Source organism: Neospora caninum, chromosome X (assembly GCF_000208865.1).
Source record: "Neospora caninum Liverpool complete genome, chromosome X".
Taxonomy (NCBI): Eukaryota; Apicomplexa; class Conoidasida; order Eucoccidiorida; family Sarcocystidae; genus Neospora; species Neospora caninum.
The window spans coordinates 877,818-893,354 of record NC_018396.1 but is presented as its reverse complement, the minus strand read 5'-3'; the positions used below and the strand labels follow the sequence as shown (position 1 = coordinate 893,354).

The following is a 15,537-nucleotide window of genomic DNA, read 5'->3' as shown; positions in this document are numbered from 1 at the left end:
AGGCTCAACCTTCTCTGGAAATGACGGGGACACACGGGGCCTCTCTCCTTCCTGGAGAGACAGAAGTGCCTCGCGCGTGGGGACCAGATCCTGTTTCGACAGCTATTAAGCGAGACTGCTCACAACCGTTCTCTTATGGACTCCCGAGAACTTCTAGCCTTACACTGTCGCTGATTCGCCCGTTCGAAGCCACCTGCGCCTACCACATGATGAGGCTGGATGCCGAAAGAAAGTGGCCGGCTGCGCATGTGCCTTTCTAACTGTCTTTTGGACGCAAAGGCTCGTTCCTTTCCGGTTCTCCAGCGCTCATCTGCGAACGTCTCGGAACGCCAGAGTCCTTTCTCGGGCCTGGGCGCCCGTTGGAAGCGCCTGGTGTATGGATAGAGGGAGAGAGAAGGCGCTGCAGTTGAGCGTCTCCTTTTGCTCGGACCTGGCCAGCAGGAGCGAAAATGCGAGGACGAAGGCTCCAGAGAAGGCGATGGTGGAGACAGGAAAGGCGAGGGTGGAGACAGGAAAGGCGAGCGGGACTTCGGGCGACGCCGCGGAGACGCGGAAGGGTCAGGCGGAGAGAGCTGCAGCAAGGAGAGAGGACCGTTGACAAGGAAAGGAGAAGCAGGACCAGAAATGAGGGGAGACGTAGAAAAAGAAGAGGAGAAAGGAGCTGGTTTGGAAGCACGAGCTATGATCTTTATGTTCTTAATGCCGGCTTTCTACGGAGGATGTTTCGCAGTGTCAGCACACTTCGCCTGCATGCAGACAGCGCTGTTTCGTAGAAGGGCTGGACGGAAGCGGCCGCTGCACGACGGATACAGAAGCTGGCAATCCAAAAAATGGTCCCCTTCCTTTTCCCTGAAGGAAGAAGGGAAAATTTTCGATTCATGCTTTTACACGTCTCGCGTTCATTAGCGGCGAGAAAGGGTCGAAAATAATTGGTAGCGTGGACAGTCTCTCCCTGCATGCAGCCAACGAAAGAAGACAGACACACAGCGACGGAGCTGTTTGTAGAAGAACGGGAAGAGAGAACCTGGACGCAGCGCATTGATTGGTCTCTTCTGGGCCAAGACCGTATATAGGCTCCAAAGGAGACTCGCAGTCGCTTTTCCCAGAGGGGAAGGTGGAGGAGCTAGCTCCACCGGACGGAAAACATGCCTCCGTAAATGGAGCTTTCAGTCTGCTAAAGCGTCTTCGTTTTCCTTCTGCTTCCTTGCCTTTTTTCAAGCTTCAAACACGCCTTTCTGTTTCCACACAACTTCCTTCACGCAGTCTCCATCTTGTTCTGCGAGTTCGTCTTTCTCTCTTCTTGCTCCACTTCTTCGTTCTTCCTCTTCGCCTTCCCTTCTCGTGTTCCCCTATTGAACAGCTCCCTCTTCTGCTCCATCTGTTCTTCGTTTCCACGTCTTTTTCACTCTTCACCACCTTCTTCGCGTCTCTTTCTCCCACTCCTTCTCCGTCATCTTCTCCTTTTTCCCCCTCGTCTTCTCTTTCTCCCTCTTCTTCTCTTTCTCCCTCTTCTTCTCTTTCTCCCTCTTCTTCTCTTTCTCCCTCTTCTTCTCCTTGGCTCTCTTCTTCTCCCTATTCTTCTCCTTCGCTCTCTTCTTCTCTTTCTCCCTCTTCTTCTCCTTGGCTCTCTTCTTCTCCCTATTCTTCTCCTTCGCTCTCTTCTTCTCCCTCTTGTTCTCCTTCTCCCTCTTCTCTCTCATCCTTTTCTCCTCTGTCAAACCATGGCGGCCCGTCGAGTCGGCGGTCTCGGCAGGCGGTGCTTCCTCACCCTCCACTGTTCTGCCTGTTCCTTCTTCTTCCAGACGAGCGACGCAGTTAAACTCCTTCTCACAAAGCAGCAGCATATCATTCACAAGAAAGCAGAGAAAAACCTCTTCTCAGGCGAATCCGGAGACACTGCGCGCCTCGAAAAGGTCGAATCAACCGAAGGCGTCCACCGAAGGCGTGCTTCCTCTCCAACGTCTACTCCCTCTTTTTCTCCCTCTTCTTCTACTGGGGGAGAGAAAGAAAGGCCGAATTCGCGTCGTTTTTTCTCGCCTTCTGCAGTTGCTTCCTCTGTCTCTTCCAAGTTCCCGCTTCTTCCTCTCGCCGATTCAACTCTTCTTCTCAAGCGAAGAGGCGCTCTCCTACTCCGGTCGCTCCATGGAGATCCGCTTGTGGGGTCCCGGAGACAAAGGGGCGAGTTTGCGCCGCAGGCCCCGACTGCCGAAATGGTGAAGATGCTCAACAAAAGTTGCGTTCCGTGTCCCAACTGCAAACGCGAAGGAAGATGGGAGGAAGGAAAAAAGTGAGAGAAGATAGGCGAGGAGGCATTCTCGAATTATATCCTCCTCGTGGTTCTGTCCAAGCGTCGAGCTGATTTGAAGACACGCGAAAACTCAGAGACTCCTCGGCGGCATTCGGCTTCGCAAAACGGGTCCGCGGAATCTAGAAAGCAAACAAGAAACCCCCGCATGTCGTCAAGTGTGTACACACCTGGTGGTTTGGCGCGGAGGGAGATAGCGAAGGCCGACCGTATCAGAGACAACGCGCTCCGAATGTTACTCACGGGCGTGCAGAGGCCCGAGGCGTTAGTGTGTGTCCTTCCGGTTCTGACATTCCCGTCCAAGGCTCCATCCCAACTTTCTACTGTTCTCCCGTGCACGTGGCACTGCCTGTGCGGAAAGCTCTTCGATCTCTTCGAAACTTCTCTCAATCAATTGGAAACCTTTCGTCTCTCCTCTTTTCCAGAGAAACGGTTAAACTCTACCACGCCCGGTCTGTTGTAGTCATCCACATCTATGCATGGCACTGACACATATATTGGATATATACTTGTAATATATATAGGCATATATACACTTTTTTGTATCTATGCATATACTATTATATATATCCATCGATGCGTGCATATATATATATATATATATATAGGCAGCTAGGCGTGAGAAGAAAAGTGAAGTGAAGAGCTGGAAGAGAATGTAAGGCGGAAAGAGAGATGCATTTAGTATGCATAATTTTGGGCGTACGGTTGCATGCACATAAAGCTATTCTCACTCGAGAGCGGATAGTGCGTCGAGTTCCTGCTTTGACCACGTTTTGTTGCCTCTCTCTGGAAGCTCCATTTACGTTACAACCACACACGAAGCAGGCAAACTGTGCCCGACGCATGGAGACGAAAATCGAAGAAAAAGAAAGGATACTTAGAACAGTCGCGCGTGCAGATGAGCTCTGACGTGGATTTTATCAGGTGTCAATCTGTTCGAAATGCTTCAACCTGACTCTTTATTCTTAGGGGTGCTGTACACCGGAGACAAAGCTAGCCGCATATACATCGAGACACGCCGTCTGTACATACGCACAAGGCATTCTCTGAAGGAGACTGTCCCGTTTCGGACGGAGGCATATAACAGAGGAAGACCAGCGTGGGAAGAGATGCACGGCAAGGAGAAGGCTCGTGGGGATGTGTTACCGAAAAGTAATTTGTCTCTGAAAGGGTCTCCAGCACTGGAAAGCCTGTCTTGTATGTACACCTAACAGCCAGACACTAGAGGTCACAGTGGGTGTGAGAAAACATGCAATGACACAGGCTAAAAAAATCGAAAACGAACGGTTGCCCCTGTAGCCCTGCCTTCAGTCAGGTATTGTCTGTCTCCATGAATCTCGTCTCGCCTCTACGGCCCTCCGAAGACGAGACATGAGTTTCCTCCCTCGCCGCCAAGCCGTGGCCCATTCTACACAACGAAAAGCAAGGTGAACAAAGTGAAAGAGGAATTTGTCTTGCGTTTTGTTTTTACAGAGGCTGTAAAAAAAATAAATCTGATCGTCTCGAAACTCTACACAGCCCTGGCCCGTCGTTCTCTCTCTCGATAGGACGTGTGTCTACATACATATGCGTAGATTAATGTCTATATACATAGATAGATAAGGAGGGAAGGGCGCATGGATATGTATGCTGCTTGAGCTTGATTTGTGTTTGTATGTCTGTGCGTGTATATATTAATGCGAGTAAGAGCAAGTGCGAGGTCTTTTAGGTCGGAAAGTTGCCACATAGGAGGATTTAGGGTCTCCCTCCTCGCAGAGAGTAAAATATACAACGGTTTTATGTTTTGAGGAGAGAACCCTTCACTGTCCGAGGTTATCCTGCCGTTTTGCTTCCAAAGATCCATAGAGGCAACTGTGTTCAAAAGGAAAAGAACAGACTGTCGGAGCCTGTGTGGACGAGTGTGTTTTCGTCTGTATGCGCGGGGCCGAGCACTACCCTGCTGCGAGTCGCTCTCTGCACCATAACTGAGAAAGGGAATTGGACCTATCACAGTTGGTCTAAAGGAGACAAAGAACCGCAAGAAAATAAAATATAGTCTCAAAGATATATACATATGTATATGCTGCGGCGATGATGAAGAAGGGTGAATATACAGAGGGCGCTTCAGACCGGCAGAGGAGTTGAAGAATCCTGTTTGAGAGGGAAAGTGTAGAATCTAAAGCTCGAGGACTTCCTGGAGACAGGCACTCGGTGCGCACGGGTGGTGAGGCAGCTTGCACGCGCATATTCTATTCTTCTCACCGGCCTATTCGTTCTTCCATTCTGCAATCTCTCCGGTGGATTCGACCAAAGAGAAGAATGAAGATTGACCCCTCATTGTCACGTTTCCCTCACGGAGTGAAGAAGTGCCGCCTGAAAGATCCCGCGAGGAAGAGCTACACGTTTCTTCGACAAACGAGCTGTCTTGTGCTCACGCGCGTGCTGCATGCTGAGAAAAAACACATCCGTATCTCCGCTGGGGGTTATCTTTCGGCACTGATGGGGGTTCCTCGGGTTCCCCTTTTTTCTCTCGTAAAAGCCTGAAACTCTTGCTGTTGTTTGTTCTTTGTCTCAACTTGCTCGTGTTTCTGTCGCGGGAAAGACGGAGGCGAGGAAGGAAGATACGCGCGAGAAACCGCCGGCTGCGAGTACGCCCACCCTTCTCTCCAGGTGTCTTGTGACAGGAAAACGTGGGTGCATGTGCTATATCGCTTCCGATTCTAAACTACCATTCACGTTTCTTCTTTCACACCGCTCTCCCCTGTCTCGCTGTCTTTCCTTCTCGTTAGATACTCATACATACGTATCTTTCCTTCCATTCCGAAACCGCCCTACCGTGCTACGTAAAAATCTTCTACGCCTCAAGGTGACAGACTCCGTATCGAAATATCCGTCACTGTCTGTCCTTCCATATCTCGCTCTCTCTATCGCTCGCCCTATCGCCTCTCTCTATCTCGCTCTCTCTATCGCTCGCTCTATCGCCTCTCTCCATCTCGCTCTCTTTATCTCGCTCTATCGCCTCTCTCTATCTCGCTCTCTCTATCTCCCTGTATCGCTCTCTCTATCTCCCTCTATCGCTCTCTCTATCTCGCCCTATCTCTCTCTATCGCTCTCTCTATCTCGCTCTATCACTTGCTCTATCTCTCGCCGTCTTTATCTCCTCTCTCTCTTGTCTGTTCTGTTTTGTCGCGTTCCAGGTGCTCTGTTGAGAGCGAAAGGGGCTCTTTCCCTCAGTTGTTTTCTCGACGGAAAATGGGGAAGAACGAGCGAGCCTACCTCGTGACTCTTCCAACCTCGCTTCTCGAAGCTGTTTGACAAAGCGATCCTGTGCCTCTCAGACTCCTGGTTGTCCTCTCTCTCGCCGTCTTTGCCTGCTTTCTCGAACCTCTCCCAAAATCTCGCCTCCGTCCTCTCTCTCGCAGAAGAGGCCCGCGCGCTTGTGTCTCTTCGCCGTCCACACACACGAACGCTCCCAGGACGGTTTTTTCGCACGTCGGGCTGTCTCCCCCGACTTCTCCATCGATGAGTGGGCGACACCCGTCCTCAAGGCCTTCGTTTCTAGCGGGCGCTTCGCCTCGTTCGTCTCTCCGTGTCGACTCCCCCTTCACCCCCCCTCGCCTGTCGATCTCCACTGCTTCCCTCCGTTTCTTCGGCGTCTGTCTCTGCTCTCTCCCCGCCCTGTCGTTGCGGCCCTTTTTCGCAAACTGCGCCGCCCCCCTCCCTCCTGGTGTTTTTCGGGCTCCTCGCTCTCCTCTCCTTTTCTCTTCCGCTTCAGCGTTTTCCTGTTCCCTTCCCCTCCTCTCGTTCCGCGTCAGGTCGAGTTTGCTTCGTCAGCCCCGCATGCGCGTTTTTATTGCCACGCCGGTATTTCGTTTCCACAGAAAAAGCCCTTTTGGCGGGGGGGGGGGAGGTTTGCAACCCACGGCGATGACCCAGATTTCGCCCCGCAGTGTGCAGGTGGGCGCTGCGTGTGCCTCTTCTCTCTCTTCTCGCTCTTCGTCGCTCTCCTCTGGAGAAGAGGAGCAAGGCGCAGATGTCTCCGCGTCGAAGCAGAGACGCTTTCAGAAAGAGAGACAGGGAAAGATGGACGGGGAGGCACAGCGGTCGCTGCCGTTCGTCAGGGAAGCGCCCTTGCGCGTTTCTGCGCGACTGTTTCTCAGACAGGTAACTCGAGAAGGCAATACGAAAGGAGACCACAGACACACAACACGCGCTAGCAGACGCAACGGCACACCACGTTCCAAATTTTCTGTCACTGTCCACATTACGGGTTCTACTGATGCACCCTCGTTCTCTTATTTTTTCCTTCTCTCGTTTCCTTATCTCCTTTCCTTCCCTCCTTTCCTTCTCTCCCCTTCTTCTATTTTCTCCTTTTTCTTCCACGGTTCCCTCTCGCTGTGTTCGTTTCCGGCCTCGGTGAAGCTTGGCGCTCGTTTTCCAGAGTTTAACTGCCTGACCGGAGTGGAAGAGGTAGACCCTGGCCGGAGACGCCGGACACAGTTTGTAAAACGCATTGCCTGCGATCTGGCTCTTGTCACACTCCACGGCCCGTTGTTGCGAGATTCGTGTGGATTCCTATGTCTGCCTTTTGGTATTTCAACGATGATGGATTGGGTGTTTAAGGAACAGTCAGCCTCTGTTTTTCATTAAGTGCCCAGGGCCTGCAACACCAATCAGATAACGACTGACGCTAGACGCTTCCTGCCACTCATGTTAACGCGGGGGGCTCTCTCGGGTCCATGAACAAAGCTGGCCGTTTGCACGTCCGCACGTGACACGAAGGCGCATCGGAATCGCCTTTTCCTTCTTGCACACCCACTTGAGTGCTTCCTCCCCCGCTCTGTTCCACTTCGCGCACACGCGACTGGTTCTGTCTGTTGTTCTCTGTCATCGCTTGGGCCTCTCCATTTTCCCTCCTGTGCGCACAGTGCGACTACCTCCTTTCTTGCCAACTCTCTTCGCCGCCTTCACCTGCGCTCCCTCCTTCTCGATGCTTCCTGTCTGTCTCGGCGCGTCACGAGTCGTCGGGCGCCCTCTACGCCGGTCGTTTTCCGCATTCTTTCATCGAAGAAATGACCAGAAGGACCGGCCGCTTCGCCTCCGTGGACGCGTTCTGGGAACTCCTCCTCAGGGCCGTTCGGCGACGTGCGGGCGAAGCAATCGAGAAGAGCCGCGACGGCGAAGACGAGGATGTGACCCTCAACCTGTGGGAGTGAGCGAAGGCGACGCGAGAAAAAAAACCGACAGCAGCCGAACAGAACGGTCTCGACGTGTAGTGTTATGACCCTCGATATATGCCGTGGCGCAAAACGGGGGGGTCTTTCTGCATATATATGTATGTATATATATGTAAATACATATATATGCATGTGTTTATATAACTGTGCATATATTAAAAGATTGACATCAACTGAGGTGTGGTGAATGATAGATACCTAAAATACAGGATCCACACGTACATGTGTTTTTTGCAGATGCCGGTACGTCTCGCGAGACGCTTTTTCTCGGGTTGCCGGTGTGTTTCTGGGCCCACATGTACCCCTTTTTCCCCGTCGTTTGGTTGGCTGGATCGATTCAGATTTCGTCATTCTTTTACCGTTGTGTCGCGTTTCAGCGTGACCGACTTGGAGGCTCTGCGGCGCTCTGCTGGGGGGGAGAAGCCCTCGTCGCCGGCTTCCTCGGAAGACAAACACTTCCTGATTCTCACCCACAGCGCTGGCTCGAGAAGAGTGCACTATCCTCTGGCGCTGCACAGACAGAGCGAGACGCGAGAGGAGACGTCTGAGACTGCAGCGAAAGGCCGAGAAGGCGCGCGTGTCACAGAGGCGCCGACACCCTGCTTGGCGTCACCCCCCCAGACAGCCTCGTCGAGCAAACACCTTTCACATCCGCCGCGTTCTCTGGCGCTGTCCGAAACGAAGCCTACCACACCGCGAAGCAGGCTGACCCATATCGACGCCGCAGACGCTTGCGCTTCGCAGCGCTCCTGCGCTTCCTCGGATGGCTCCATTCCTCGCCTAGGCCCCGTGCCGGTGGCTGCCGTTGAGCTGTCTTCTGCGCGTTCTGTCTCCTCGGCAAAACCCGCCGCTTCGCTGTCTCCGAGAAGTCCGGCGAGCTGCGCCGTCGCCAGGCGAGAGACAGCCCGTCGGCCGTCGCTCGGGAATCGCGCCGAGACGACGGACGCCAGGGCGAAAAGACGCGACCTCGCAAACGAAAACTCACACGATTGCGAACCCCCCAGACCTCTCCTCGCAAGACGTGTAGGTGAACATTAAAAACGCTGTTGTGCCACGGAGAAACAGCCATACAATCACATCCAAACACAACGGATAATATATACATATATATATATAATGGCTATCTGTGAGTGTATGTGTGTGCCTTTACATTGATATATATGTGTATATATGGTTTCTTAACTGTGTGGGAACAGCGATGTGTATGGGGGACTCTGTCCACTGTATCGCGTTTGGGTGTTCTCGACCTCGCCTTGTGGTCAGTTGTCACAGCTCTCGCCCTGGCTCAGCACGGGGGCGACCGTGCACGACTGGACATACATTCCAGCGCGGGCGTTCGCGCGGTGGCTTTCCAAGTTTTCACTCTTCTCCTGGCCGTCTGTTCCTGCAGGACGGAAGCCGCGATTCGCTGGCGGGATGCCAGGGCGTGGAGCACGGCGACGGGGCTCTGAACGCCCGACTCCTCGCTGCGCGATTGGAGCAAGTCGAGGTGAGGCATGATCATCTCGCCAAACCAAGGCGAATACGGGGGCGAAAACGAGTCTAAGACAGAGCGAAATGGAGCCAGAGACAACCGACGCATCGTTTGTGTCTTGGCTCTCTTCTGTGATTCCTCTCCTGCTTGTGCCGTATGTGGCGAGATTTTTTCACTCCGCGCCGAACCTAGCCTGGTGAGAGGCGTTACTCCGTTTTCGCGTGCCCGCGTTCCGCCTTCTCTTCTTCGCGCTCTGAAGGAAAGACAAAGGAACCGCCGCGGTCGCTGCCGGTCGCTTCCGCTGGTTTGCTCTTCTCCGGTTTCACGGCATTTCTTTCCTCTTTCCGTGGTCTGGTCTGCAGCGAGAACTGCATGTGACGGCGCGGCAGCTCGACACAGAGAGACACCTCCGGGAGAGAGAGACAGCGCGCCTGAAGGCCGAACTCGAGAAGGCGCGACGAACGGAAAACGCTCTGAGAAACCGAGTACGTTTGCGTCGGTGAGGAATGCGAACCTCTCCTCTCGTGTCTCTCGCTGTCTCTATTTGTTTTCTCTGACGTCTCTCTTTTTTCGGTGTATCCATCTGTCTTTTCGTTCTCTCTCGTCTCGCTATTATCTCCTCCTCCCTCTGCTCTTTACGCTCGTATCCCTCCATCTTCTTTAAACTCTTGTGCCGGTATTTTCTCTTTTCCTTCTTTCTGTTCCTGTTCTTTTCCTGCTTGTTTTCGCTGTTGTCCCCCTCTGTCGCGGCTCAGCGCGCAGGTGGGCAGACGCCTGGATTACCACGTTCATAAAATTCTCGCCAGAGAATGCCCCCAATTTCCTGCGCGTTTGCGGCTCCACTGGCGGTAGCTTTCCCAGTCGTTCAGAAGCCCTGCCGTGTGGCTGTCGATGTGCAATAATCTCAGTGTCATGGGACGTTGACATCCAACGCTTTTAGCTGTCTTAAGCAGTCGAGGTTGGAACCGCTTCCACTTCTCGAGAAGCGCCTTTCTCGCCTTGCTTTTTCAGGTTCGCGAGCTAGAAGCAACACTCAGGCTAACCACCGTTCGGTAGGCGAAAAAGCATCGCACGCCCAGACCCCCGTTTTCGAGAAACCCACAAACGCTCCGGCGGCATCCGACGAAATCACAGGGCGTAACATGGCCTCCACCGTCCTCGACAGTTTCTTTTACGCTTGCGGACCGCTCCTCTCTCTGCCCCTTTCTCTCTGTCTTCCGTCCTTTGCGGATTTTGCGTCGATCTGGTTCTCGTGGTGCCGGTCGCCCTTGTCTCTCGTTTTTCGTCCTCAGCCTCGCCGTTCTTTTGCCTCTTTGTCTGTTGTTTTCTGTCGCCAGTTTGTCTATGCTCTTTCTGGTCTTTCTCCAGTTCGTTCGTCTTCTCTTTGTTTTGTCTCTAGCCCGCCACGTGTCCCCTGCTTCCTGCGCGTGTCCTGTCTTTCCCGTTTTCTCGCTTCGTTGCTCAATATGCTCGCCCGCTGTTTCGCCTTTCATCTAATTCATTTGTCTCGGTTCTCTTCTTCTGCAGACCCTTCCGTTCTCCAAGTGCTTCCTCGCTGCTTCCGCAGTCGGTGCCGCGGTTGCCCCTTGTTTCGCCGCGTGTCTCCTCGGCGAGTTCGTCTCGCCTGGGGAGCGCGGCGGCTGCGCCGGATGTCTCCGCCCCAGGCCCGAAAGCGGCGGCTAGCCGTCTCCTGCGGCGGGTTCCTGGCTCGGTCACCGCTAGTCGGGCTCCATCAGACTCAGGCATCCGATACAATCAACAAGCTCTCTCTCCTGGCCGCCTTGACGCAGTTCGCGGTCGCATGTCTCCGCTTTCTTTCCTTTCTCGCTCTCCGGGTTTCTCTGCGAGTAGCGCTGCAGGTGTACGTACACCCGGCGTAGCAGTCCGATATGTTCGACGAGGCGGCGGCGCTCTGGTGCCTGTTCCCGTTGACGAGTCTCCAGCATTTCCGAATCGCGGACGAGAAAGAAGAAGAAGTGCAGGAAGCGCCAGTTTGGCGAACAGCGGCACACGATGCGGAGGTAGAGAAAGAGCGAGCAGTTGGTCCGCTTCTGTTGACGATGGAGCATCTCGGGGAATGTCTAGCAGGTGAGGCAGCAACCGCCGCAAACGATACAAGAAAAACTAACAAAGACGCCAACGCAGATCAATATTTCTGTACGTGTATATATATATATAAATATGTGAACATAAAAAAAGATGTATTTGCATGCATGGACTCATATACACTAAACGGTTCCCTGGAAGACGGCTTCTTTTTTCGCTTCCTAGAAAACAGGAGTCGGTCCATTTCTTGAAGCGTCGCTTGGCTTGGCTGCGACCACGGGCCTCGAGGGGGCATCTCTGTCGCTTTCGCCTTCCTTCTCTTTTTCGTCTCCGTAATGGTCCTGTCTCTGTTTTTGCTGTCTCCGTAGACTGGCGAGTCGCCCGCCGCTAAGCCGATCGGCCTCTATGCGTCTTGCTTCCGCTGACCGGCACTCGCCGAGCTCGTCGCTCCGCGCCTCCTCTCCGCGGCCTGCCTTCTCTGCTGTCTCTTCTGTCTCCTCTCGCGAAGGCCCTCCGCGTGGCGCGCCTGCCCTGCGAGCGGCCGTTCGCTGTCCTTCGCCTGTGCACTATTTTTCGTCTCTGTCTCGGTAGGAAGATGCGCTTTTGCAGAGGAATGGAAAAGGGGCCTTCCGTGGCAATTGCACGCCCGCAGAGAGACCACGAGTCCTTGTGAATTTGGCATTGTCTGTACCCATCTGTAGGAGTTCACGATCTGCGATGAAACGCATTTGGACAGCAAGGACAAGATAGATGCTCATATGCGAAGATAGCGTTTCCCGAGAGTCGCGCGAGCACAGAGGGATGCCCCGTGAAAACGGCGAGAATACATCTAAGTCTCTTCTCGGTACTGTTTCCGTTCTGTTCCTTCTCTGTTCTCTCAAGTTCCTCTTTTCGCAATCCTCTCTCTTCTGTCCCATCTCTTCTTTATCGTACTGTCGTTTCTTTCTTTTTTTTCTGTGCTGTCTCCCTCTCTGTCCTTTTCTCCTCCGTCGCTCCCTGTGGGCTCCCGCGGCCTTCCGTCGTGTCCCGTCTTCGTTATCTCTGGACTCTCGGGTGTATACCACGTTTCTTCGCTCTGTCTTTCTCTTCTCTTTCTCTTCTCTTTCTCTTCTCTTTGTCTCGGTTTCAGGCCTGCCACTTGCCCTCGCGGAGGCCAAACCGTCCCTATGTCTCCTTCCCGAGTGTGGGGAGACAGAGACAGTTCTCGGGGTCGCTTCGGTGATTCGATGACGGGCAGCCGCCGGCAACTTCTGAGGGGCGTCGAATTGGAGGCGAGTGGAGCCGCGGGAGGCTTTCAGGGCCGGTGAGAAATGCATGCAAAGCAGTTCTCTGCAGCCAGTGCGTCTGATTCTCTTTCCCCAGCATCACAAACGGCAGCTTTTTCCTCCGGCTTGGCCGGTGTCCGTAGAGCGGGAGGATGGAGAGATGGCGAGCTCGCCGCGAAGTCTACCTCTCTCTCCTAATGTACAGTATTCATCCATGCCAGGGTATTTGCATAAAGTAGTCTGAATCCAGGCGTCCTGGAACAAATTGTGGAAGCGATATGCATTCCATTCCAGACTCGTCTTCCTGATTAGATTGAGCAGCGTTTTATTTGTTGAAAGAAAGTGTAGGAATTTGTTTTTCCCCGTCCGAAGCGACAGAGGTCGCTCCTTGAATCTGCACTGGGTTTGACAGGTTGTGCTTTCCTGTCTTTGTCTCTCGTGATTTCTCTTCCTTGCTCTGTCTCCGCCCAGGCGTATCCGTTCTTCTCTGCAGGAGTCCGCTTGCTCTGTCGCCTCGTCCCGAGGTGTCTCCTCTTGGGCCCGCCCGAGGGGCGCGTCCAGAGACACCCTTCCTTCCCCCGTCGCGACCTACTCAGACGAAGACGAGGGGTTTTCTGCTTCCAGTCGAGGACTTCTTCCTCCACGAAGGGAACCCTCTGGAGGTGTTGAGTCTCTCCACGCGCCCCACCAGCCCCCAACTGCCCCTGGGTTATCGCGGACAGCGAAAGGAGACAGCCGAGGCGGCGACAGTTCCTACGTTATGATTCCTGTCGAGGCGCTGAAGCAACTTCTCCGGAATGCTCCGGAAAAAGAGTTGGAAGAGCCACACAGGCCCGCTGGCGCTTCACTGCCTCTCGAGGGTGGGGGGGAGGCCGTTGTAGACAGGAAGGTTTTGAGTGTACTTCCCGAGCACGCAAGCTGCTGTCAGCGCAGACAGGAATGCGAGGCAGGCCCCCCTTGTGGGGACGGGGGTAGGATCCTGCCAAACCCGCGGGAGCCCCGCCGCGAGCTCTCTTTCGAGTCTCAGGAGCCGTCCTCCGAGCAATCTGCAAGTTACCCCGGTCACGATGGCTGCAGTCCCTCTCAGGGTGACTCGATCGCGGGCTCGGAAATGCGGCTCCACGCCCGCCAAGCCATCCAGGGGGGGGCCGCGCCTGCGGGGGGTGCGCTTGGGGGGCTGGAGGCACTTGTGGGGTCGGCGACACTTATGGGGCCCGCTTTTAGAGAGGAGCCAGAAGGGCCTTCAGGCCTGTTTGAAGGTCCTGCGGCTCTGGCGCCCCACCCTGGCGGTGTGGGGAAAGCGTCCCTGCCGCACCTTCGGGTCGATGGCGGCAGGCGCGACGGGTCACCGGACGGTGCGGGGTCTGTTCGGGGATTTCAGCTGAGCAGGAAGGAGACTCCTGAGAGAGAAAGAGAAGACATGGACGAAAGAGTGCCAGTGCACCGATCGGCGACCAGGCTCGTCGCTCTAGGTCGAGGGGGTTTGCATCCCGGAGAAAATGAAGACAACCGCGGAGTGCAGAGGCTCCAAAAAGAGGCACATCTTTTCCCGCAGGAGCCGGCGTCTGAGCAGCTCGGTGCGGGCGACGGATGGGACCCCAACGGAGACAGGAAAGGGGGATTCGTTCGGTTTCCTGACAAGCGCACCGAAACGGAGAGTGGGCGCAACGCGTACTCGGAAATCGACCGCAGACTTTCGGCTCTTCAAGAATTCCTCAAATCCACCAGACAAACCTTCAAGATGCTCGAAAGAGCAGAGAGCGCTGCCCCGTAGACGTGTCGAAATCCGGGGGCTTGGCGTCGCATCGCGTTTTTTGGGTCGTTTTTGGAAGAACACACACCTGGGCAGTTTGCGTGTATAGCCACCTGACGCTAAGACGTCTTACTTTTTTGAGGTTTGCCGAGACGCCGGAGATACGGGTTTTGTCAAGCGAGAGATGCGGGTTTTGTCAAGTGGCACAAAACGTGAATTTTCAAGATTTGTTCAGCACCGAAAGCGTGTGGCATCGCACACGTCCTAGAAGAGTCCGCATGACAAACTAGATTTGCCTTCGACGGCGAGATCTCGTAAAACAGCAGAAAAAAGGTGCTTTTTGTTTCCCAGAAAGTCGCGGTGTAACGGTGTCCACCGCTTCGGACGCACGCGTAGCGAGGGAGCCCAGACAACATGCTGAGGAAGGAATTCAGTAGACGTTGGGAAACTTTGGAAGCGTAAACTCTTTGACGGGGTGGCCGTTCGAGCAGAACGCCTTTTGTGATTCCGAGCCGTTCTCAACGTACACACCTGTACCCTTTTCCATTCTCCGGGCGCTCCTGAATGGTGTCAGTTTCCTCTGTGCTGCTTCTTTTTTCCCTCCCATTAGTGGGCTCACAGAACCGATGGACACAACAGAGGACCTCTATGGGGAGGAGCCCCTACCTCTGTGGCACAGACAACAATTGCACGAGGATAGTTTTCCTCAGCTAGACGTAGCATTGGTCGAGAGATACATACAAGTAGAGTTACAAACAGTCTACACCCGTAACCTATATGAACCATATATGTGTGTATACATGTGGAGTCCTAAGATTAGAGGTTCAGGTAAAAGAGCCTGATCCACCTTCTCCCCGACTGGAGAAAAGGAACAGGAGGATCAGTGCACCCTTCGTGATAGCGGTTACCTTCGACGTTTTGTCTCTTCTCGCAGCGCGTGAACAGGTTAACAGCCTATTTCGTTTCCATGGTGTTTCAGCACAGGTCACCGACACGAAGTCCTGATTTGGTGTAGATGCTTCTCTACACAGCTGCCGGGTTACGCAGCCAAGAGAGCGGCGCTACCCGCCCAAACCTGTGCACGAGAAGAATTCTTTTAGAACGGTGTTTGGACGAGACCGGCCGGTCCAAAAAAATCGGAAGTGTCGCCACAGAGGGTTCACGGAAGAGGCCTGCACGTCCAAGAGGTGTTTCCGGTGGAAAGCCAACAGCGCCAAACAGGCAAAGAAACCTCCCAAGTTCCCCATACTACTGAGCCTTCCCCACAGACGACGTCAAATGAGATCCCAAATACAACACTTACGCAGCCGCATTACCACATGTACGTGCACATGTGTGCTTCTATATGCACATATAATCGTCCTCATGTACAGATGGTGACATATATATATATATATATATATGAATGCAAGTATGTCTTTTATCCTGCTAGGCGTGTTGGTGCATGATGAAAGGTCCGTTTGGACAAGTGAAGTATT

At 53.9% G+C, this 15,537-nt stretch overlaps 2 protein-coding genes across 2 annotated transcripts; one reads left to right on the top strand and one right to left on the bottom strand.

Moving 5' to 3' along the window:
* Positions 1 to 1,409: 1,409 nt before the first annotated feature.
* On the bottom strand, positions 1,410 to 1,844 carry NCLIV_045840 (hypothetical protein; the record flags this gene model as incomplete). The annotated part of the gene is made up of 1 exon (XM_003884134.1): positions 1,410 to 1,844. One exon carries the CDS (start codon positions 1,842 to 1,844, stop codon positions 1,410 to 1,412), a length of 435 nt encoding a protein of 144 aa, XP_003884183.1.
* A 5,512-nt stretch (positions 1,845 to 7,356) lies between these two features.
* NCLIV_045830 (conserved hypothetical protein) lies at positions 7,357 to 14,080 on the top strand (the record flags this gene model as incomplete). Its single annotated transcript, XM_003884133.1, has 8 exons — positions 7,357 to 7,496; positions 7,899 to 8,544; positions 8,912 to 9,010; positions 9,358 to 9,480; positions 10,007 to 10,047; positions 11,410 to 11,628; positions 12,171 to 12,344; positions 12,778 to 14,080. 8 exons carry the CDS (start codon positions 7,357 to 7,359, stop codon positions 14,078 to 14,080), a joined length of 2,745 nt encoding a protein of 914 aa, XP_003884182.1.
* Between the last annotated feature and the right edge of the window lie 1,457 nt (positions 14,081 to 15,537).